The sequence below is a fragment of the Pan troglodytes genome, chromosome X (genome assembly GCF_028858775.2).
Source record: "Pan troglodytes isolate AG18354 chromosome X, NHGRI_mPanTro3-v2.0_pri, whole genome shotgun sequence".
In the NCBI taxonomy this organism is placed as follows: domain Eukaryota; kingdom Metazoa; phylum Chordata; class Mammalia; order Primates; family Hominidae; genus Pan; species Pan troglodytes.
In genome coordinates, this window is record NC_072421.2 from 22680037 (window position 1) to 22704709 (window position 24673).

The 24673-nt window shown below is 39.5% G+C and overlaps 1 protein-coding gene across 1 annotated transcript in view; it reads left to right on the forward strand.

Moving 5' to 3' along the window:
• PHEX (phosphate regulating endopeptidase X-linked) overlaps nucleotides 1-24673 on the forward strand; it is a 219083-nt gene that overhangs the window by 41631 nt on the left and 152779 nt on the right. Inside the window, exons 4-8 of the mRNA XM_003317380.7 lie at nucleotides 2303-2389; nucleotides 3391-3617; nucleotides 16331-16399; nucleotides 19888-20004; nucleotides 22860-22943. Of these exons, the coding sequence (XP_003317428.2) occupies nucleotides 2303-2389; nucleotides 3391-3617; nucleotides 16331-16399; nucleotides 19888-20004; nucleotides 22860-22943 (584 nt within the window). The remainder of the gene's footprint in view (nucleotides 1-2302; nucleotides 2390-3390; nucleotides 3618-16330; nucleotides 16400-19887; nucleotides 20005-22859; nucleotides 22944-24673) is intronic.

Sequence of the window (24673 nt, forward strand, 5' to 3'; positions counted from 1 at the left end):
TTGGGGACATTTTAATAACCTGAGTAATTACCTGTGGTAGGCAGGCTTTGTTTTCTACTCATTAATAACTCTCCAGGCTACATTTTATTCTTCTTACTGCTAATTCACATGCAGAGATACATAAAATGGATGCTGTCAACTGATTGCCACATCACTGTCTGCATATCAATGCTCTCCTGTCTGCTTGGGCTCGGAGAGAAGGAAAGAAGAGAAGGAAAAGGATATGGCAAGGAACTTGTGATAGCCGAATCTGTTTTAAAAGCCAAATTCTGGTACAGAAAGCAGAATTTTGACATATACAAATTATTGATATTTGTGCACGGTTAGTGTTTTGGGATTGCCCTGTTTAGCATCTGCTGATCCTCTTTTTCCCTCCCTGTGATAGATAGCATGCCTTGGAAGCAGACACAGGTAAATATTTAATGCTTTTAGTTTTTTTTGCTCCTGTGGCTTGTTTGGCCCTTAGGGCATTCATGTTTTTTTAGCCTGTGGAGTGTTTATAGCATCAGAACATCATCACAACCCTAAAGGAAATTTGGATTATTTACTTCTAAGTATGTTTCCCAAATAGTCTAATGACTGTGTAAGCAATATAGTGGAAGGGTACAGGAGCCGATTTGAATGGAAATATATGTGGATATGGCTTTAGATCTTTCTGCGTATTAAAAAAAAAATCTCCTCTAAAAAATCCTTGGGGACTTGGCACGGTGGCAGTGGCTCACGCCTGTAATCCCAGCACTTTGGGAGGCCAAGGCAGGTGGATCACCTGAGGTCAGGCGTTTGAGACCAGCCTGGCCGACATGGTGAAACTCCATCTCTACTAAAAATACAAAAAATTAGCCGAGTGTGGTGGTGTGCACCTGTAATCCCAGCTACTCGGGAGGCTGAGACAGGAGAATTGCTTGAACACGGGAGGCAGAGGCTGCAGTGAGCTGAGATCCTGCCACTGCACTCCAGCTTGGGTGACAGAGTGATACTCTGTCTCAAAAAAAAAAAAAAAAAAAAAAAAAATCCTTGGGGCTAGTTATCTTGATTTTATTATTATGATGATGCACAAGAAAGAAAACACCAAACAAGATGAAATAATTGAAAATACTCACATCCAACCCAATTTAATTTATTTCACTGGAATCTATCTAGTTATATGGACTTGTTTTAGGTACAGGTGCTTATTTTTAAAAAACTAGACAGGAGCTCTGGGTTGCTTTTTTTTTTTTTTTTGAACTGTAGAACTTCTGGTTTAGAAGTAAGATTCCTCTTCAGGAGATATACAATTATTTATTAACTTAATTAGTGCCGTACATTTTGTCTTGAAGCTATTCAGAGTATTATAGGAACATCTGTTGTACTGTGATTATGATGGCTGCTAGGCTGTTTCCCCAAATGCCTTGACAAGGCAGTTTGACATAGTTCGGTGAAGGCAGTGCCCTGGTGCTGCAGTCACCATAGGGATTTTTCATCTTGGCTTCATGTTGGTAGATTGATACTCTCAAGTACGTTCAAGGTTCTCTTTTTTGGGAGAGGGTTGTTTTCATTGAGTCCTGGCTTTCCTCTTTCCTTATTTAATGAAATAGTGACAACTATCATTTTCTACCTTCAAACATTATTATTAGTGATTTTATAAATAGAAAATTATTTTCCAGGTGGGCCTATGTCTGTGCTGGCAACCATTGTGTACACACGGACTCTCTTAGATGTTTAGGACTTTGCATGTGTAAACGGGCAAGTTTTCAGGCAATTCGGGTAGGTTTTCCAGTCTTGTCTTTCCATTTCCTGTCTAAAGAACTTCTTCCATGTCCACAGCATGTTTATTCAACAATGGATAAAACTTCTAATGGGAAATTTCTTCCGGGTGACCTCCTTGAGAGGCTGGGCTGTGGAGAAATCTTAAGAAACACAACCCTGATGAAATTGGCTCCGCTGAGAATATTACTTGGTCCAGGAACAAGGGACAGAATTCAGTTATTTTTGGTTCTTGAATAAATGAATTCTGTTTCCTTTTGTGTAGGTGGCAGAAGAAATTAACCCCTGTAGAACATCCATTCTCAGTTGGAAATTAAATTTTTGGTTTCTTTTGAGTTAAGAGTACCCTGGATAAGAGAATGTAAAACTGTTTTTATTTGAACCTCATGCAACTTGGAATCTGTTCTGTTGTCTGCATATCTTTGATAGATTTGTCTTTTCCAGGGTTGTCTGTCTTTGTATTTAATTTTCTGGAGGTTGGAATTGTGATTATCAAATGACTTCCAACTTGGCACCATATGTGGGTGGATACTAATGAATCCTTTCTTAACCTTCCCAGAACTTTTGGAGAAATCAATCAGTAGAAGGCGGGACACCGAAGCCATACAGAAAGCCAAAATCCTTTATTCATCCTGCATGAATGAGAGTGAGTGATGAAGAAAACTAAATAAAATATTTACCATCCCTATCCTTTAGCGTTCTATTAATGTTTTAATATATTGTTTGAGGAAGAAGAGTACTACTAAGAATTCTATTAATGTTTAAAGGTGTTAAAGGAATGATTGTGAAAGACTGGATTTTGACTAGTCCCATCTTAGTTAATGTTGTTACTGGCTTGGTGGAGAAAATCTTATTTATATGAGTTGGGTTCTTTGGGTATCATTTACTCCTTGAGAAACTTAGACAAAGTCAGCAGGGCAAACTCCACTGTGTCTGGTAGAGAATCCAGAAGCCAGGCCAAGTCTGGCTTGAGACAGAGACTGGGAGGGAGTGCACCTACTGGAGCCTAGAGAAATCCAGATTCCCAGGCATGCCAGGTTCCTGTGTCAGCCTAACAGGCATCTTTGTTGGGTCCTTAGCCCTGTCTCAATATCTTGGGTCTGATTGGAATCAGAACAGATACTGGCCACTTGACCTGGTCTGCCTTCTCAAGGCCAGCACAGGAAGAAGCCAGTGCCTGTGGGAAGTGTGTCAACTGGTCTAGGATTTGGGGTATCATGTGGTGAGCTAGAAAAGAGCAATAAAAGACAGGAATCTGAAGCATCACTTCTTCTTCATTGGGTAGTGATTGGCTTTATTGAGGCATTCCTTTAGTTAGGGTTGTAACTTAGTCCCACCAAGTATTATTCATTGGCTGGGTTCCATGTAGAGAATCCATGTTTATTGTAGTGAATATCCAGCAGTTTCCCTGGTCAGCTCTCCTGGCAAGAACACTAGGTGTAGACAGTCACATTGAAGCATGGATCGTAGGTAGTTCTGTCTCTGTGATTATGCTCATCCCACCCCACCTCTTTTACCTACTCCCTAACAGCTGAAATTTTAAGTTGGAGCATTATGGGAATTTTGTCTTGAGAAGATGCACTTAAATTCTAGTGTGCTGATCTAGTTTGCAATTCTAACTTTCTCTTCATATCTGCTCCCTTTCAGAAGCGATTGAAAGAGCAGATGCCAAGCCACTGCTACACATCCTACGGCATTCACCTTTCCGCTGGCCCGTGCTTGAATCTAATATTGGCCCTGAAGGGGTTTGGTCAGAGAGAAAGTTCAGCCTTCTGCAGACACTTGCAACGTTTCGTGGTCAATACAGCAATTCTGTGTTCATCCGTTTGTATGTGTCCCCTGATGACAAAGCATCCAATGAACATATCTTGAAGGTATAATGAGGACACATTCATCTTCTTTGCTCAGTCCTAGATTAGCCTTTTGGGGTGCCATCCTGGGGAAAGAGACTCATGCTGCCTTAGTGAAATAATAACATAAAACACTTTTATTGAATAGTAGAATCCAGAATATTCCCTTCTCCCGGCTTTGCAGAATGTAGACCATTACCATACAAGTTTTGTAAGCCTTTTGGAAAACTAGTGAATTAGTTTCAAGTGATCTGTGATCTGGCCCTCATATGCCTACTCAGAGCAAGCCTAGGGTTCCTAAATTCCAGTGGGAAGGGGACTGCAGGTCTCCTGTTGTTAGCAGAGCTTTTCTGAGCCCTGCTCTTGTCCTTGCCTCCTCATTCCCTTGATAGAGGAGAAAACACGTGCCATGATTTTTTGTTCCTCTTTCACTAACATTTTCTTGTGCACACACCTAAATTTTAGTTATCAACTTCACTCTGAATCTCTCCTCCCTCCTTTCCAAAGATACAGCAAAACTTTTTCTGTTCCAAGTGCTTGGTTGCGTTTTCTGTTGGAAGACTAACCATGTCTTCCATAAAGCAATGGGCCACATGGACATACCCTGAGGCATTTCACATTGGTAAAATCAGGAGGCTGTCAGAAAACTACCAACAGCTAAAGACTCACCAATGAAAGAGCTATGCAAGAATTCAAATAACATTCGTCAAATAGTTTTGTGCTTTGATCCTGCTGGGTTTTGTTTTGTTTTGCTTCCACAGTTACTTTGACTGATAATGAAAATGTTATTGCATGACTGATTTTCTCCCCAATTCTGTCCTTAGTCAAATCAGAAAATATTAATGAAATATTGATATTCAAATTGTAGACATGTATTGCCCTCACCTCATGCATTTTAACCTTCTAAAATCCAAATCTTAAAGTTCATCGTTTGATTGAAGCTGGTCATCGTTTGATCAGAGATTGGCACATTTTTTGGGTAAAGGGCCAGATAATACATATTTTAGGGTTTGCAGGCCGTCTGGTCTCTGTTGCAACTACTTAATTCTGCCATTGTGTCTGGGAAAGCAACTGCAGACAACAAAGGTATGGCTGTATGGCGGGCTGGCCCAGTGGCTGTAGTTTTCTCACCTCTAGGTTAGACAATGGAATTCTCAGTAAAAATCTTTGGTCATTGAAAGGACTCCCCTCTACTCAGGAGGAAATTCTGAGTTCCAGAGACAACTGTGTTTCTATGTTTGGTGATGAAATGAGCCATCTTCTAATGCTATCAGGATAAGATGTGCTATGTAAGACACAATGATGATGACGACCCAACTGATCTCTGTACTGTGTTGATATATCCCTCATTTTTTGAAACTAGGTTTTAAGACTATCATTATCAGTTCCAGAACTATTATGATGTTCTTTCAAACACCTTAAGTTGGTGTTTTGAAGTAAGCTGAAGGCTGTTTTCCAAACTTAAGTTTAAGTTTATACATTCTATTGAGTGATAGAAGATCTTGATTCACACACAGATGAATAATTGCAAACGGTAGCCATTTTATTATCTTTCTCACCTATTTCTGGATCTACTCAATTGAATTTATTTCTTTAAACTTTTTATTATTAAAATGTGGTACAAAATTAAAGAATAGAAAAATAAACTCCCATGTATCCATCAACCCAGCTTCAACAACTCTCAACCTTCTGATGTTATGTTTCTTTCTGCAGTTATGTTTTAATCTAGAGCCCTCCTTTTTTGGGAGGTGGCTAGAACATTTTATAGCAAATTAAAAATATATCATTGCATAGTAAATACTTCAGTGCTTAGCTAGTGGAAAGGACTATTATCACAACCAAAAAGATAATCATAATTCCATAATTAACTTCTAATAACTAGTTAATTTTCAATTTTTCTGATTGTCTTAAACATGTCCTTAAAAAAAAAAAACAGTTGGTCTTTGATTCAATCTCCAAATAAAAATCACAGGTGAACTTAGTTGATATGTCTGTTTTACTCCACAAGGGATCCCCCTATTTTTGTTTTTTAAACCACATTTATTTGTTGAAGAAACTGGAGTATTTGTCCTGTAAACTGTCTTACATTCTGAATTTGACTGTTTTCAGGGTAATCTAATAGCTGATGAAAGTTCTTGTTTATAGGAGAATCACAGCTTAAAAATGCAGAAGAAATAATAGGAAGCTATCTATTTAAAAAAAAATCCCTAAGGAAAGGATTGATCTAGGCAATTATCATCAATGGCTGCTAAAACCATCAGGTAAATGGTTGATTGGGAAATTCATGATATCAGACCGATATCACCTGAACCCTAATGTCAATGATAGCATTGCTAAAAGTGGGGCAACCAGATATTGTGTGCCTCCTGGTATCAGTAGGAAGTGCACACTATCACCAGTGATGTTGTCGTGCCCCCACAATTGAGCCTCTAGTTTTAAGAGGAGCTTACAGAAAACACGGGGAATAGAGAAACATGGTAACCAATTTTTAATAGCTTGCCTTGTATACTTAATATTCAATTAAACTGATCCTAGAAACACTAAAATGTCAATGATAGAATACTTTCCAAATGTAAGGAGGCACCCATGTACTTATTATTGCTCTCTTTTGTCAAGATGGCAGCTTGTTCCAAACTGGTGTTTGAACATTGTTTGGCATTTGAGTGCAGCAAACGTTTGCTTAAGTTCTGTTCCTGTTTGTACCATTTTCCATGACTGAATATTCACACATCTGAACTAATTGCCTTCCCTCAGATTTAATATAATTATAGTCTTCCTGATGACACATTTACAAGAGTTCGAGCATGTATCTGGAGGTGGTAGGAGAAGTTTTATTCTGAGAGCTGCATGAAACCCAATGAACCTGATAACAGAAATTAGCGTACTGGTGGCTGCCAAAGTTGTAGAATTTGCAAGTGTTGCTTTTTTATTCATTTAAAAATAGTTAAAACTATAAAAGACAAAATCTAATTGGATGAACATTTGGAGCCCCCCCCTTATAGGTTTTGTGGAACATAGTTTGAAAACTACTGGTGTAGTTAAAAAACAAAAAAAAAAAGAATAGGCTTTGGTATTTAAAAGATTGAGGTTTGCAGTTTAGCTTTGTGATGTACTCACCGAATATCCTCGTGCATATTACTTCACCTCGCTGATTTTACTTTCCCCATGTGTACGGAAGGGTGAATTAGAATTTACTTTTAATCGTCATTGACGTTCAAATGAATTGACTTTTGTGACAGTTTTCACAGTAGATACTGGTCCACAGTAGCACACGACACAAGGTTCCGAACCTACTCTTCAAGCATGACCCAGCAACTGGTCAGGACCATTTGGAGAATGTTTTTCTTTGACATGTGGTACCCAATATGCCTCTCAGAGCTCAAACTCAGTTGTGCAAGGAATAGGCATTTTGTTTACTCGACTTAATATTTGACTTTTAGCTCCCACCCAACCTTTTGGTGGGAAACTGAACCTTAGTCTAGGCATTTACCTCCCCTCTTGGTGGCCCCATTTCTCGGTCTTTTCCTAGGGTATTGGGAAACTGCAATAACCAGTTATCTGGTTTCTGAGAAGAAACCCACTATGGAACCATGTAGCCGCTTCAGGTGTGCCCCTCTGATGCTGAGATCCTGCGACTCCCATTCCTTCTCAGATCCTGCCATGTTTCGGGGTGATCAGTTCCTCTGCTCATGAGAATTCTTGACTTCTTTTGCTGCTTGAAAGATCCTCTTTCTGCTCTGGGAGAAATCCCTCTTACCTGAAACTCTCTTCCCTCGATGTCGTTAGGCTTCCTTTTCCATCGAATTCAATTTTCCTCGGTGTGCTTAGCTTTTCTAATCCCACAAACCCACAGGAATAAGAGAAGGGCCTTTTGGGCAGGCACAGCACTGTGGGCATCCTTTTGGGTGAGCAGATGGTGCCTTTGGGTGAAGAGAGAGGCACCCTTTCTAAGGGGTAGATATATCCCCATGCCAAAGACATGCAGTTTGGCCAGCAGGGGTCGCTCTAATCTACACAGCATACTTCTGCAAAGCTCCCCTGCGGCGAAATGACACAGGGTTTGCTACAGGCTTAAATGAGGTAAAGGAATTCCAAAAATAAAGAAAACAACAGAAGTTAGTGACCAAAAACATTATCTTGCTGCACATGTTTGGATTTATTCTATGTCAGGAGATAGTATGAGGATTTAAGGGACAATAAAAGACGTGAGTATATGTGATCCTGAAAGAGTATTTGGAAGGCCAAGGATGTCCCAGTATGTATTACTAGTTAATGAAGACAACAACTTAAAGTCATCATCTCTCAACAGCCTGCATTTTTCTGGCTCTCAGCAAAACTCGTAAAAAATGGCAAGGAGAAACTCCAAGAAAATTTGAAAAGTTTCATTCTCTTTCCTTTTCCTTTTTTTCTCAGGAACTGACAGAACATAGAATTTTATTTTATTATTGTTATTTTTTATTGATACGTAACTACACATTTTCATGGTACATGTGATAATCTGATACATTCATATAATCAAATCATGGTAACTGGGATATATCCATTAATGGGATTGCTGGGTCAAATGGTAGTTCTGTTTTAAGTTTTTTCAGAAATCACCAAACTGCTTTCCACAGTGGCTGGACTAATTTACATTCCCACCAGCAGTGTATAAGCATTTCTTTTTCCTTATATCCATGCCAACATCTATTATTTATTGACTTTTTAATAATAACCATTCTGACTGGTGTGAGATGGTATCTCATTGTGGCTTTGATTCACATTTCTCTACCGATTAGTGATGGTGAGCTTTTTTTTCATATGCTTGTTGGTCACACGTATGTCTTCTTTTGAAAAGTATCTGTTTATGTCCTTTGTCTACTTTTTAATGGGGTTGTTTGGTTTTTGCTTATAAATTTGTTTATGTTCCTTGTAAATTCTGGATATTAGACCTTTGTCGGATGCACAGTTTCCAAATACTTTCTGCCATTCTGTGGGTTGTCTGTTTATTCTGTTGATAGCTTCTTTTGCTGTGCAGAAGCTCTTTGGTTTAATTAAGTCCCGTTTGTCATTTTTTGTTTTTGTTGCAATTGTTTTGGGCATCTTCATCATGAAATCTTGCCCAAAGTAATTTACAGATTCAATGCTATTTCTATCAAACTACCAATGACATTGTTCACAGAATTAGAAAAAGGCTATTCTAAAATTCATATGGAATCAAAACAGAGCCCGAATAGCCAAAGCAGTCCTAAGCAAAAAGAACAAAGCTGGAGGCATCACATTACCCGATTTCAAACTATAGTATAAGGCTGTAGTAACAAAAACAGTGTGGCCGGTACAACTACGGATACATAGATCAATGGAAACAGCCCAGAAATAAAGCTGCACACCAACAACCATCTGATCTTTGATAAAGTCTACAAAAACAAGCAATGGGTAAAGGACTGTGGTGCTGGGATAACTGGCTAGCCATATGCAGAAGATTGAAACTGGACCCATCCCTTTTATCATATACAAAAATCAACTCAAGATGGATTAAAGATGTAAATGTAAAACCTAAAACTGTGAAAACCCTTGAAGAAAACCTAGGAAATACCATTCCAGACATAGGCCCTGTACTATATTTTGAAGTCAGGTAATGTGATTCTCCAGCTTTGTTATTTTTGCCCAGGATCGCTTTGGCTATTTGGGGTGTTTCGTGGTTCCATATAAAATTTAGGATTTGTTTTTTCTATTTTGTGAGGAATGTCAATGGTATTTTGACAGAGGTTGTGTTGAATCTGTAAATTGCTTTCAGTGGTATTGTCATTTTAGCAATATTCTACTAATTCATAAGCATGGAGTATCCTTCCATTTTTTTGTGTCCTTTTCAACTTCTTTCATCAACATTTTATAGTTTTCTTTACATGAATCTTTTATTTCATGGGTTAAATTGATTCCTAGGTGTTTTATATTGTAAATGATATTGTTTATTGATTTCTTTTTCAGATTATTTGCTTTTGGTGTATACAAATGCTGTTGATTTTGTATACTCGAACTTTACTACATTTGTTGATCAGTTCTAATAGTTTTTTGGTAGAGCCTTTAGGTTTATCCAAATATAAGATCATGTTATCTCTGTACAAGGCTAATTTGACTTCTTCCTTTCCAGTTTGGATGCCCTTTATTTATTTCTCTTGCCTAATTGCTCTGGCCAGGACTTCTAGTATTGTGTTGAATAAAAGTGGACAAAACAGGCATCCTTGTCTTGTTCTACATCTTAAAGGCTTTTAATTTTTCACCATTCGGTATGATGTTGGTTATGTGTTTGTCAGATATGGCTTTTACTTTTTGAGGTGTGTTCCTTCTGTACCCAGTTTTTTGAGGATTTTTGTCATAAAGGGATGTTGAATTTTATTGAATGCTTTTACAGAATGTATTAGAATGATTATGTGATTTTTGTTCCTGGTTCTGTTAATGTGATGTGTTTATATTTATTTACTTGAATTTGGATTTTCCATTTAATTTATTTTTTTGAGATGGGATCTCACTATGCTGCCCAGGCTGGACTTGGGTTCAAGTGATCATCTAGCCTCAGCCTCCTGAGTAGCTGGTACTACAGGTGCATGCCACTGCACCCAGCATATCATGTCTATTGATTTGTGTATGTTGAACTAGCCTGGCATCCCTGGATTAATCCCACTCAATCATAGTGAATGATCTTTTTCATGTATTGTTGAATTAGGTTAGCTAGTATTTTGTTGATAATTTTTGCATCTATGTTCCTAAGTCATATTGGCTGGTAGTTTTCTTTTCTCCTTGTGTCCTTGTGCAGTTTTGGTATCGGGGTAATGCTGGACTCATAGAATGAGTTTGGAAGTATTCCCTTCAGTTTTTTTTTTTTTTTTTTGGAAGAGTTTGAATATAATTTGTATTGCTTCTTTAAATGTTTTGTAGAATTTGGTAGTGAAGACATCAAGTCCTGGGCTTTTCTTTGATGGGAGACCTTTTATTATGGCTTCAGTCTTGTTACTAGGTATTAGTTTGTTGAGGTTTTCTACTTCTTCATGGTTCAATGTTGGTAGGTTGCATATGTCCAGAAATTTATTCATTTCTTCTAGATGTTCCACTTTGTTGGCATATAGCTGTTCATAATAGTCTTTATAATTCTTTGTATTTCTGTGGTCTCAGTTGTGTCTTCTTTTTCATTTCTGATTTTATTTATTTGTGTCTTCTCTCTTTTATTCTTAGTCTAGCTAAAGATTTGTTGATTTTCAAAAAAAAGCCAACTTTTTTCATTAATTTTTTTTGGTGTTTTTATAGTCTACATTTCATTTATTTCTATTTTAATCTTTATTATCTCTGTCTACTAATTTGGGGTTTGGTTTGTTCTTATTTTTCTAGTTCCTTGAGTTGTATCATTAGATTGTTTATGAATTGTTATTTGAAGTCTTTCAACCTTTATGATGTAGGCTTTTATTGCTATAAAATTCCTTTTCAGTACTCCTTTGGCTGTGTTTCATAGATTTTAATATGTTGTAATTTCATTTTCATTTGTTTAAAGAAATTTTTAAATTTCATTTTTATTTTTTTCATTGACCCATTGGTCATTCAGGAGCATATTGTTTAATTTCCACGTGTTTGGCCAGGCACGGTGGCTCATGCCTGTAATCCCAGCACTTTGGGAGGTCGAGGCAGGTGGATCACCTGAGGTCAGGGGTTTGAGACCAGCCTGACCAACATGGTGAAACTCTGTCTCTACTAACAATACAAAAATTAGCCAGGCATGGTGTCGGGTACCTGTAATCCCAGCTACTCGGGAGGCTGAGGTGGGAGAATTGCTTGAACCTGGGAGGTGGAGGTTGCAGTGAGCCGAGATCATGCCACTGCACTCCAGCCTGGGCAACAAAGCGAGACTCCATCTCAAAAAAAAAAAAAAAAAAAAAGATTCCATGTGTTTGTGTATTTTCCAAGTTTCCTCTTATTATTGATTTTTAGTTCCATTGTGGTCAGAAAAGATAACTGATATGATTTCTGCTTCTTTGAATTTGTGGAGACTTACTTTGTGGCTTAAAATATGATCTATTCTGGAGAATGTTCCACATGGTGATAAAAAGAATATGTATTCTGCAGCAATTGGGTGAAATGTTCTGTAAATGTCAGTTAGGCCTATTTGGCTTAGTGTCTAGTTTAACGCTGATGTTTCTTTGTTGATTGTCTAGATGATCTATCCATTAGAGTGGAGTGTTGAAGTTCCCTATCATTACTGTATTGCAGTCTCCCTCTCCCTTTAGATCTGTTAATATTTGCTTTATATACTTAGGTGCTCCAGTGTTGGGTGCATAGGTATTTATAATTGAGATAGGCAGTATATTGCTATATCTCCACTAGGTCCTTGCCTTTTTTTCCTGGCACTAAATGGCACCTTAAGCCTACGTTTGCTTTGACTCTAGCCCAAGATCAGAGCACTCCCAGTCCAGATATAGGGGAGGTCCTAAAGAGGATATCCTGGCAGTGTGGAAAAGCTGGCTGGCGGCTAGTGTACAGGTGACCTTTGGAATGAACCTCCTATAGCATAATGCTGCTGAACAGCCACTCTGATTTGGTGTCTCCTTTGGCTGAGTTACGGAGCAGAGTTTCCAGGGCTGGGTATGGTAGTCCCACCTCCCCTCTTTGTCTCTTGCTGTCTTCAGAAATATATCTCCCTTCAGGCACTCATGATGCCTTCTGTGGGTTAAGGTATGGGCAGGTCTTCTGTCAAAGAACCCAAGATGGTCAGGAAGCTGGTTGTCCACCTTGATCTCACTTTTTCCAGTGTAGAAACTATGAGTCAGGGAAAATTTCTGCAGGCTTGTTGCTGGACAGATTGGTTGGAAGGGCATCATAGAGAAATTTTATTCTCCTTTGTCTGCTTGGAGTTTTTTCACTTCTCTGTGGCCTCAGCAACTGATTCATCCTTATATTTGAGTTCTGGGATATTGCTGGTGAGAATCTTAGTGCTGTATATTTGTTTTTAGTTTCCTGTGTATATGTTGGGGTGGGGAGGGAAGCCAGCTTCTGTCTCCACCACCATTTTGAAACCTGAAGTCCAGACTCCATTTCCTACCTCATAATTTGTAAGCTCTTTCTTCTTGTATTACTACTTTGTCTTCTAACTTGAGGTTTATTATCATTGGAATGCCAGTTGTAATTGGAGAAAACATTTATATTTTCAGTTAAATGTGTTGGATTTCCTAAAAAACATACTTCATTTTCTGCTTACAGTATTTAGATCAGTTGTAAATGCAAGGATTTAAAAAATCTCAAATAACGCAGTGTCCTGATGGCTTCATGAGAAAGTCTTTTGCCTCAAGAGTTTGTATGTTTCTAATGAGATTTATTTGACTGACCTTATTCAATTTGTTGGTTGGTGTGTTTAAAATGTTCCGTAGAAACCATAACAATCTGAAAGTTTATAAAAGGTCTGGTAACCTCACTTGAATTATCTAAACTTTTACAATAAGTGGATTTAACTTTATTTCATGAGAGGGAAACTTTGGCTTTCTTGATAATATCTACACAGTTTCCTTTCTTATGAGACTCAAGCTCAAAAGATTCTTCAAGTGGTCCAAATTTAATTGAAAGCCAAAGTCTCTTAATCATAATATTGTGTTTCATGATCGTGGCTTGCTTAATTTTTGGAAGAAATAGTGGCAGATTGGGAATTGCAGTAGGACGAAGCCAGGAAGGCTTGTGACTTTGTTGTTTCAGGCCAATTAGAGAAGGTTGAACAAAATAATTTGAGGATTTTAGCAGTATACACAGACAAGATGGGTGTTTTGAAAGTGCCTTTTTTCCCCTGAAACAAGAGTTATGTTTTTCCTGGAATTTTTCATAATATCACTAATTCTTAACGTGGCCTTTGTAAAATTTGTTGTATATTAAGGGCAGTTTCATGGAAAACTGTAATCTTATACAAATTTATGTATTTAAGAATAAAATATTTAAGATTATAGTAAGACGAAAAAGAAGCTGGAGGAGATGGGTCAAAACAGTTTAAAGTCATATAAACTAATGGTATGGGCATGTAGGATTCAGTTTTTATTCAGATATTACTAATTTTTAATTTGTTGTTTAGATTTTGTTTCTTATTATTTTGGCTTAATGTTTAATGTGTGAATTAGAGATTTAATTTGGAAAAATCTACTCTTCTTGAGATTCATTTTATTTATCTTTAGTCAGTTGCTGATATTCAAGAAAGAACAAACCACAGATTTAGAGAAGGTGCTGGAAATTTTTTTAAAGTATCTTAAAATTTACATAAATTCATTTTTTTGTGATGTACATGTCTAAGTTTTGACAAATGCATAGAGTCATGTAACCACCACTGTAATCAAGAAATAGAATAGTCCCATCATCCACCCCCAAATACCTCATGTTATCCCTTTGCTAAGTCAAGCCCTCTCCTCATGCCCAAACCCTGTTAGCCATCACTTTGTTCCCTGTTCCTGTAAAGTTTGGCTTTTTCAGGATGTAAGTAAAATTCACCCATGTTGTATCAGTTCATTCTCTTTTATTGTTGAGTAGTATTCCATTGTATACCACAGTTTATGCTTTCATGAATTGGAGGACATTTGGGTTGTTTCCAGTTTTGGGTGATATTGAATAAAATTACATACAGGTTTTTGTGTGACTTTAAATTTTTTTCCTGGGTAAATACCTAGAAGTAGGATTGCTGGCTCTTATGTAAATGTATGTTGAACTTTACAAGAAACTGTAAAATTGGTTTCCTTCCAAAGTGGCTGTGCCATTTTGCATTCTTACCAGTAATACATGAGTGATCCAACTTTTCCACGTCCCCACCAGCAGTTGTCAGATTTTTTTTTCCATTTTAACAGATCTATAGTAGTGTTTTATTGTGGGTTTAATTTACACTTTCCTAATGACTAATGATGTTGGGCATATTTTCATGTTCTTATTTTCTATCTTCATATGTTCTTTGATGAAGTGTCTGTTAGAATCGTTTGCTCAATTTTAAATTGAGTTGTTTCTTTTCTTATGGTTGAGTTTTGAGGAATCTTTATGTATTCTAGATACACGTCCTTTGTCATATATGTGATTTTCAGATATTTTCCCCATTCTGTGGCTTGTCTTTTTATTCTGTTAAGTTTCTTTCAAGAGCAAATTTGTTCAATGTCGATAAAATCTAATTTATTTTTTCTTTTAAGGATTGTGATTTTATTGTCATGTCTAAAAACTCTTTGTCTAACCCCTAGTAACAAAAATTTTTCCCAATATTTTTTCCAGAAGTTTTATAGTTTTAGGTTTTACATTTAGGGCTATGATTCATTTTCAGTTAATTTTTGACTAAGGTGTGAGGTATGTGTAAAGGTTTATTTTCTTTTTGCTTATGGATGCCCAGTTTTTCTTTTCTTTGAGACGGAGTCACACTCTGTCACCCAGGCTGGAGTGCAGTGGCGCCATCCCAGCTTGCTGCAACCTCCGCCTCCTGGGTTCAAGTGATTCTCCTGCCTCAGCTTCCCAAGTAGCTAGAATTACAGGTGCGTGCCACCACGCCTGGCTCATTTTTGTATTTTTAGTAGAGACTGGGTTTTACCATGTTGGCCAGGCTGGCCTTGAATTCCTGACCTCAAGTGATCTGCCTGCCTTGGCCTCCCAAAGTGCTGGGATTACAGGCATGAGCCACCACACAAGGCCTGGATGTCCAGTTTTTCTAACATGCTCTTTGAAAAGACTGTCTTCTTTCTTTTGTTTACCTTTCAGGTGCTGAAAGTTTTTTTTTTTTCCTGAGACAGAGTTTTGCTCTGTTGCCCAGGCTGGAGTGTAGTGGCGTGATCTCTGCTCACTGCAGCCTCCATCTCCCAGGTTCAAGCAATTCTCCTGCCTCAGCCTCCCAAGTAGCTGGGATTACAGCCACACGCTACCATACCTGGCTAATTTTTATATTCTTAGTAGAGACGGGGTTTCACCACGTTGGCCAGCCTGGTCTCAAACTCCTGACCTCAAGTGACCCACCCACCTTGGCCTCCCAAAGTGCTGGGATTACAGGTGTGAGCCACCACACCAGCCTAAGGTGCTGAAAGTTTTAATTCAAGAATTTATACTATACTTTTCTATCACTGTAATTCTACTTATTTAGTTGTCTGGTTATTATTTGTGTTTTTATCACTTATCCTAAACCTTCCAGAGAGGGTTCTAACATTTGCGAAGGTTTCTCAAAACAAAATTCTTATTTGATTCCATTCAAATAAAAAAAAAATCAATGCCATATGTTATTTTAGAGATAAGGAGTTGGAAACATCTGATTAATCAACTCTATACAGATTGGCATTTTGCAAAACACTGCAATGAGAAAAATACTGGATCTGGTGATAGGAGACAATGATTTTAGTCTGAGCTCTGCCCAATCATGTTACCTTGGGAAAGTCACAACAATTATCTGGCTTTTGTTTCTCCTCCCATTGAATAAGGGAGAATAGCTAATAATCTCTAAGATCTATTCCAACTGAAATAGCCTTGTTGTTATTCAGTGTTGATAGGACCTCAAAAGGTTTAGAAAACATAAATTAGAAAAGCAGGGGCAGGTCTCTGATAGTTTATTATATCTGTCATTGCCAAAGTGCCTATTTGCATGTAATTCTGAGTGTACTGAATTCTTTTTGTAATGGTGACATGAGCTCAAAATATGGCTGGGATGCAGACGATTTCATCACCCTTGTTAACATGGTACGTAAGAATTTACAGTGCTAGCAGAATGCTTTCTGTTTTTGTTTTTACAGCTGGACCAAGCAACACTCTCCCTGGCCGTGAGGGAAGACTACCTTGATAACAGTACAGAAGCCAAGTCTGTAAGTTTTACTCATATTCAACTATGTGCCTTACCAGGCTGCTGTCAGGCCCATTAGTTCTAAGGCCGCTGCTTCTTTATTGGAAATGAGCAGTGTGGCTATTCAATGACCATATTCCCAATGCAGGAAGACTTTTATTCAGGCAGATAAATTCCACTCCCTGTCTTTCTAGAAGTCTTGATGAGCACATCAAGGCTGTACAAGTCTCAGTACTCAATGCCCTTATCTAGCTTGGGAGACAGCACTCCCAAATGAAGTAACAAAGAAATGAGCTTTGTTCATTCCTCAGAAGTGCAGAGAGCTCACTATCAATTGCAGAAATAAAGCATCAGAAGAGATACCCAGGAGACAGATGGTTCCCAAATTGTACTGCTTTAGAATCACTTGGGAGGCTTTCATTAAATGTTGCTTCTTGGGTCACAGCCCTGGAGAGTCTGACTTAGACTTGAGGTAGGGTCTGAGAATCTATATTTTTAACAGGTGTTCCAGGTTAATGGAGGTTTAATAAGAATCAGAAAGGATCAATCAAGTTAGACTTCTTGGATTGGCTTAGAAATCTAGCAGTCTCCTGGATATTGGAAAGAGCTGGTTCATTTCTGACACTTTCAATTTATTTTGGAAACTTTATTGAACTTCCAAAGGAGCCTCAGACCTAGGTCCCCTGGGTCTATGCTGATACTAACTTCTATACATAGAAGGCTCTGGAGGGAAGCTAACTAAGATGCTGGGCAGCTTTCTTGCTGAGGACACTCACCAAAGAGGGTTGGCAAGTTTTCCTTCCTAAAAGTGGACAGAATGAACATTTGCCAATGTGGGGGGAGGGTGTACCCCTGGTATTGATGGAGTCTCAGCAACCAGGCTCAAAATCATCTCCCCCTATAACCTATCTGTCAAGTCCTAATGATTCTACCTTCAAAATATCTCTTCCATCCACTTGGTCCCTCTTTTCTATCCTGACTGCTATAGGTCAGATTCTTGTTAACTCTTGCCTTGACTACAGCAAGTAGCCTTTTAACTGTTACTGCTTCTCCTTCATCACATTGCCTCCTTAGCACCAGTTGACAAGTTCTGTTCTCAAAGCACTGCTCCTAGCATGCCTTCGCTCCCAAGACAGGGTCTAAATTCTTTAGAGGGCTTTCAAGGCTGCCTCATGACTTTATCCCAAGTCATCTTTCCTATCTCATCTGGATTTGTTCTTCCCCCAACAAAAGAAGCTTGCCCACTGTATTAGTCCACTCTTTTTCTCCTAATAAAGACATACCTGAGACTTGGTGATTTATAAAGGAAAGAGGTTTAATGGACTCACAGTTCCATGTGGCTGGGGAGGCCTCACAATCGTGGCAGAAGGTGAATGAGGAGCAAAGTCACGTCTTACATGGTGTCAGGCAAGAGAGCCTGTGCAGGGGAACTCCCATTTATAAAGCCATCAGATCTCATGAGACTTACTCACTACCATGAGAATATGTGGGGGAAACCACCCCCATGATTCGATTATATCCACCTGGCCCTACCCTTGACATGTGGGGATTATTACAATTCAAGGTGAGATTTGGGTGGGGACACAGCCAAACCATATCACCCACCTCACAGGACCCTTCACTGCATTGGAACCAGTCTCCCTCAAATGCTATGTCCCCAGTTTCTCCAGGCTAGATTTTTCTCTCAGATCTTCAGTTTCCAAGCATGTAGCAGCTTTATTAAGGAAGTTATTTTGATGTCTTTAATGTTACAGTTCATAATTACATGTTTATCTCCCTCACTGTTTGGGAACCAGACACAGCATTATTATTTTTTTTCTGTACCACCCTCTCCTAACATATGCACAGAGGGCCTACCAAGCCACCTTGTACATTTGAGTAGGTACTCAATAAATATGTTTTTTGGTTTTTCTTTTTAGATAGAGTCTCACTGTGTTGCCCCTGCTGAAGTGCGGTGGCACAATCTCGACTCATTGCAACCTCTGCTTCCTGGATTCAAGTGATTCTCCCACCTCAGCCTCCCGAGTAGCTGGGATTATGGGCATGCACCACCATGCCGGGCTAATTTTTGTATTTTTAGTAGAGACAGGGTTTCACCATGTTGGCCAGGCTGGTCCCAAACTCCTAGCCTCAAGTGATCTGCCCACCTCGGCCTCCCAAAATGTTGGAATTACAAGTGTGAGCCACCACCTCCGGCCAATAAATATGTTTTGAATTGAATTAGGAATAGCAAAATATTATTTCTATTTAAGACTTCTTTTCTTTTCTTTCTTTCTTTCTTTCTTTTTTTTTTTTGAGATGGAATTTCCCTCTATTGCCCAGGCTGGAATGCAGTGGCATAATCTCGGCTCACTGCAACCTCCGCCTCCTGGGTTCAAGTGATTCTGCTACCTCAGCCTCCTGAATAGCTGAGACTACAGGCGTGTGCCACCACGCCCAGCTAGTTTTTTTGTATTTTTAGTAGAGACGGGGTTTCACCATGTTGGCCAGGCTGGTCTTGAACTCCTGACCTCGTGATCCACCTGCCTCAGCCTCCCAAAGTGCTGTGATTTCAGGCGTGAGCCACCATGCCCAGCCTATTTAAGACTCTTTTCAAAGCTTGCTTACTGATTCAACAAAGATTTATTAAAGGCCTGCTATATGCTAAGTACTGTATAGGTCCTACGGTCATACATATAGTAAGAATAGCTTACAGAGTCAAGGTATAAGTTAGTAAATCTTATTCCCAATGCATGAGAAGGAGGTCATTTAATACCTGATGCGTTGAGATCTCACAAATATATCTGAAATGAGAGGTGGGCCTAAGGCAGTTCTTTAATTCCCATTAAGTAAGGTCACCCCTGCCCCACCCAATGACATATGATTATCCCCAAAATGGGTTTATGAGTATGTAAGAAGGAAATTCTATATTTGCTATTTGTTAGGTTTCCTATCATCGTTCCTCTCTTTTCTCCTTTTTTTCCTGAGCTAGGGAGCAGGACTTTGTGAAAACTGTGAAAACCTGAAAAGACACAGGGCTGCTGTCACTGGTCTTTTATTTCTTAGTGTGAAGGTGGGTAAATTGAGTTGCAAGAGAATAAATCACACCTCCCACCATTCTTTATGGATCAGGCCTCCTGCTTTTAGAAACAGTTCTTTCCCATTGTTTTATTAAAGCCTCACTTGTCTGGAAAGAGGAAGTCTGACCTTTAACTTTCTATTCTCGTCTCATTTGGAGTTATTTCATGTATCCATAATATCGACGGTTGCCAGAAAACTAGTTCTCTTGTTGCTTGATGGCTGGACATCTCTGTCTGTCATGGAAACAGTACTCAAGTAGCCATCACTCTTTTTTTCTCCCAAAGTGTTATATGGGTGCCTGGTATTGCATAATGCCTGCACCATACTTTGAGTACAGAGTGAAAATAAAAGACATTTATTTCTACCTGCTATTTTCTGCTCTTCCATGTCTCTCAAACATATTTCCTAAGAAGCTATTGTCATGGTCACTTTGTTCTTTATTTCTTACAGTATCGGGATGCCCTTTACAAGTTCATGGTGGATACTGCCGTGCTTTTAGGAGCTAACAGTTCCAGAGCAGAGCATGACATGAAGTCAGTGCTCAGATTGGAAATTAAGATAGCTGAGGTAAGTCTTCACTGAAAATCTCTTTCTTTCCTTTACTTTCTTTTCTTTTCCTTTACTTTCTTTTCTTTTCCTTTTATTAAAGGCAGTATATCCTGAATGAAAATATAAATTGCAAACAAATAATAGCATTTTGTGTCATTGCCTATTGGGCCCAAGGTAGAACTAATAGCATCCCCTCTAGGAAGTAACAAGGACTGTGACAGAAAAGCTCCTCATTCCTTCCACCTCCCTGGTTTAAGCCCATTCAGTGTCCATACGTTGCTCAGCTGTGGCCAAAGAATAGCAGCAGAGAGACCCTCTGACCGTTTTTCCTGGAGAAACTCATGTTTGGCTTAAATAGAAGATAGATGTTTAATAAATCCTTAGTAATCTGGCTTGAATGGAAGATTGCTTTTAATCCAGCCCATGTTTTATGCTATCCCCACTCAGAGTCATTCTGGCTTAAGTTCTGGGCTCAGGGAAATCTGTCCACCAATACTGGATATAAAAGTTGGTATAGAAATAGGTAGGACATGCTGGTAAGCATTTTTAAACGACCTTTCTGGTATTACTTTGTACCTGCCCCTGTTTTTCATTATTTTCTTGCCCTACTTTAATGAATATCATTGTGTCATATACATGACACAGAACTACATGTCTATGTAAATTACCTTAACTTCTTGTTGGCTCATTGTAGAGACAAAAAGATGTAAAAACAAACTTGTGGGCAAAATAATGAGAACTCCTAAATGGTTAGCTTTGTTTATGGAATAACTTTTTTCTAGAAGAAAGAAAGTGTAAAAATCTCTCTATATGTTCCTAGGCCAAGAGGGAATAAATGTGGTAAAATCTGCTTCTGGGGAAACCCTGTAGTGAAAAAAATGATACTTTTTACCAAGAAAGTTTTGCGTATGTGTTGGGAATCTTTTACAAGAGAAGTTGGTAAAAATCTCGAGATGAATAAGAGTCCAAATGTTGATTGGTTTTGTTTGGCGAGGTGGTGGTGGTGTGTTGAGGTATGGAGTAGGGATGAAGGATAAGGGTAAGGAGGAATTGGTCTCTCTCTCTTTGCCGTGGTGATGTTCGTGTATAGCTCTCTCCAAACTCCTACTTGCAGTGCAAAAAGTTCATTCCTGCATGTCACCTTTGAAGACTGTGAAGACTGCTGCAGATGTTTCGAAGTCCAGGACTGTGCCTCTGAGCCATGTCTAGAGTCTGTCTGAATTCTCTTTCCAGGCACATAGGAGGCCCAGGGCTCTCATTTGGACTAAAACCCTGAAACAGCAGGGAAGGCCTTGCCCTGAGCCAGGGATTTGGACCAAAAAGGGAACTAAAAACAGCTGGGCTGAGGCAAGACTGGGAATTGTCAAAAGGCTAAATGAAGTGACAAATCTATTGTGTGGAGGGGAGTGGCTGGCAGAGAGCTGAAAACAGCTCTGAGGCCAAAGGGCTCCAACTTGGGGCTGTGAGACTCCGAGGGCGGAGGAGGGATTGGTGGAAGAGGAGTGTGGATATCCTCTGAGGCAATGATTCACACAGAGCCAGGAGGCTGTTTGTAAGTTACATGTGGTCTCTCCTGTGGAGGGTGAAGAAAGGGAAGCTAAGGACACTGAAGCATTTAGCAAAGAGGGGCCAGACGTCTGCCAGTCAGCCCTCTGTAATTTTTACCTTGAAAAATCACTGCTAGTAATGCTCACTTCCATATCTTACACTACACATCACTAGGTACTTTTAAAATTAGTGGGATACATAGTCCTATGGAAACTTCTGAAGCTGGGAAGACAAGACAGTCCAGCCCAGCCAAATACGTCCTTGTAATTACAACCAGGGAAGCATATACTTAACCAATCCAGCTAGAGAGATGTGTGCACAAGGAGAGGTTTTATTGATGGAGTAGCCCTTGTGATTGGAACCAAGTGGAGTGTAATTGGAAAGGCTTGCTAGATGCAGTGAGTCTTGGGCAGTCCTGAGTCATAGTTCAAACCATGGAGGTGGTGACGGTGGATAGGAGATGCAAGAGTAGGAGAGTCATGTGTGCAGTGGGAAGGTGGCAAGTTTAATGCAAGGGAATTAGATGATGGAAGGCCCGAAGGCAAAGTCATGACGTGATTGAGGGGTGGATATGTGAGCTACTGCTGGTCAATGGAAGTGATTAAGATGATCCTTGAGGAAGATAATCGTTGCTGCTGTTCTTAGGTTAAACATGGTGGAGGCTAGAAGCTCAGATTTGGTGTTAGCCAAATGGCCAAGAGCATGAGTATTAGGAATTGAAAGAGTATAGAGCCAGGGCTAGAGAGAGGCAAGTTTTGAAATGTGTGTCCAGGCGGTGACTAAATCCATACCCCCAGCAATGTGGCTAGGGAAATCTCAAGGCCAAAGAAACAAGAGGGGAAATGAGGGAATGAGCTGTTGACAAAATGATCACGGGGAACAGTGGCATCCAGATAGTCTTGTGTTCATCAGTGAAAATTTGCCCCTAGAGGTGAAGGGATGGTCTGTGGTTCATGAAATATTGAAATCATTTTCTGGAGACCACAGGTGACAATGGGATGTTTACCTCAATGTCCAACTTAAGTTTGATTGTCAAAATTGAGCCAGCAATAGATTTTGCCCATCCACATTATAGATTGGGAGGGAGATTTGGGGTAGTTCTTTTTGTACTGGGGACAATATTTCACACAGAGGAGGATATGAAAGTTTATTTTCTTAATCCTGCCTAAAGTGATGTCTTTTTTTCTCTTCCCCGAGTTGGGGACCACACCAAAGCCTTGAAAAACTTTATAATACTATGCAGATGTTTTGGCACATGTAGGAAGTAATCATACAGTAAGAAATGGTTCACTTGAAAAAAAATAACAAAAATCTCTTTTCAACAGATAATGATTCCACATGAAAACCGAACCAGCGAGGCCATGTACAACAAAATGAACATTTCTGAACTGAGTGCTATGATTCCCCAGGTTGGTGAAAACTATCCAGAAAACTTTCTCTCAACTCATCATTTTAGAAGGGATTGGATTTCATCTCTGTGTAAATTTGTGTCTTGTAAAACCTGCTCTCAGTCTTGGTTATCATCATCTTTGTCAACAATCACATAAAATATCCCTTGTCTGTGTATTGGGATGCCTTCTGTTACAGGGAACAAAACATCTTTCCAACAGTGGCTTGGAAACTTAAAGCCTATATTCTCACATGACAAAAGTCTAGACATAGGTAATTGTTGGCATTGGCTCAGCTGTTTAACAATGTTGTCAAAGGCCCAAGTTCTTTCTATCTTTCCATCCTACTGTGTTTAGTGTGTTGGCTTTTTGACTTCATATTTGATGACTCATGGTTCCAAGGTATCCATCACAGCTCCATATATCACATCTGCTGTCAGAGCAGGAAGAAGGTGAAAGGGCCAGTGATGTGTCTAACTCTTTTACTAGGAAAAACAAACAAGCCTTTCCAGAACATCTCCAGATGTCTTCCCTTTATTTCTTATTGAGTAGGATTGGGTCACATGGCCACTCCTAACCACAGGGGAGGTTGGGCAAGTGAGTAACTGGTTTTCCGTTTCAACAGTGGACACAGGCAAGGAAGAAAAGGTTGGGAAAAGACTTTTAGAGTAGCCAATCTAAAAAACACCATATGGTGTTTTAGGTAGGATAGGGATGCTCTGAAGAATGGAGGCATGTTACTTTCTGTGTTTTTGTTTGTTTTTTTTTGAGACACAGTCTTGCTGTGTCATCCAGGCTGGGGTGCAGTGGTGTGATCTTGGCTCATTGCAACCTCTGCCTCCCGGGTTCAAGTGATTCTCCTGCCTTAGCCTCTCGAGTAGCTGGGATTACAGGTGCCGGCCACCACACCTAGCTAATTTTTGTATTTTTTATAGAGATGGGATTGGCCAGGCTGGTCTCAAACTCCTGACCTCAAATGATCCACCTGCCTCGGCCTCCCAAAGTGCTGGGATTGCAGGTGTGAGCTACCATGCCTGGCTGCATTTACTTTCTGTTGCTGCTTATTTCCTCTTGTGTTTTTTTTTTTTTTTTTTTTTTTTTAAAACTGTGTCACAGAGACAAATTATGTACTGGGGCATCTGTTTCTGTGTGTATGTGAGAGTGAGGGAGAGTACAGGACAGAGAAAGGGAGGGAAGGAGAGAGAAAATGTACAGTATAGAGGAAGAATTTAGAAGGAGGAAGAGAAATGCTGGAGAGAAGGAGGGAAGAGTATGGGAGGAAGAAAGAGTATAGAATAGAGGAAGAGGACTGGACAGGGAGAGAAAGACAGAGGGGAGAGTTCAGGAAGGAGGAAGAGTACTGGAGGGGGCCAAGGGAGTGAGGGTGCATATTACTGTGTTAGTGTGTGTGTGGCTGTCGTCCAGATGTAGATGGTACAGAACACATGCTCCATTTGTGATTAAGACAATAGGTCAGGCCGAGCACGGTGGCTCATACCTGTAATCCCAGCACATTGGGAGGCCAAGGTAGGTGGATCACTTGAAGTCAGGAGTTCGAGACCAGCCTGGCCAACATGGTGAAATTCCACCTCTACTAAAAATACAAAAAAAAAACAACAAAAAAAATTAGCCAAGTGTGGTGGCAGGTGCCTGTAATCCCAGCTACTCAGGAGGCTGATGCAGGAAAATTGCTTGAACCCAGGAGGCAGAGGTAATAGTGAGCCGAGATCATGCCACTGCACTCCAGCCTG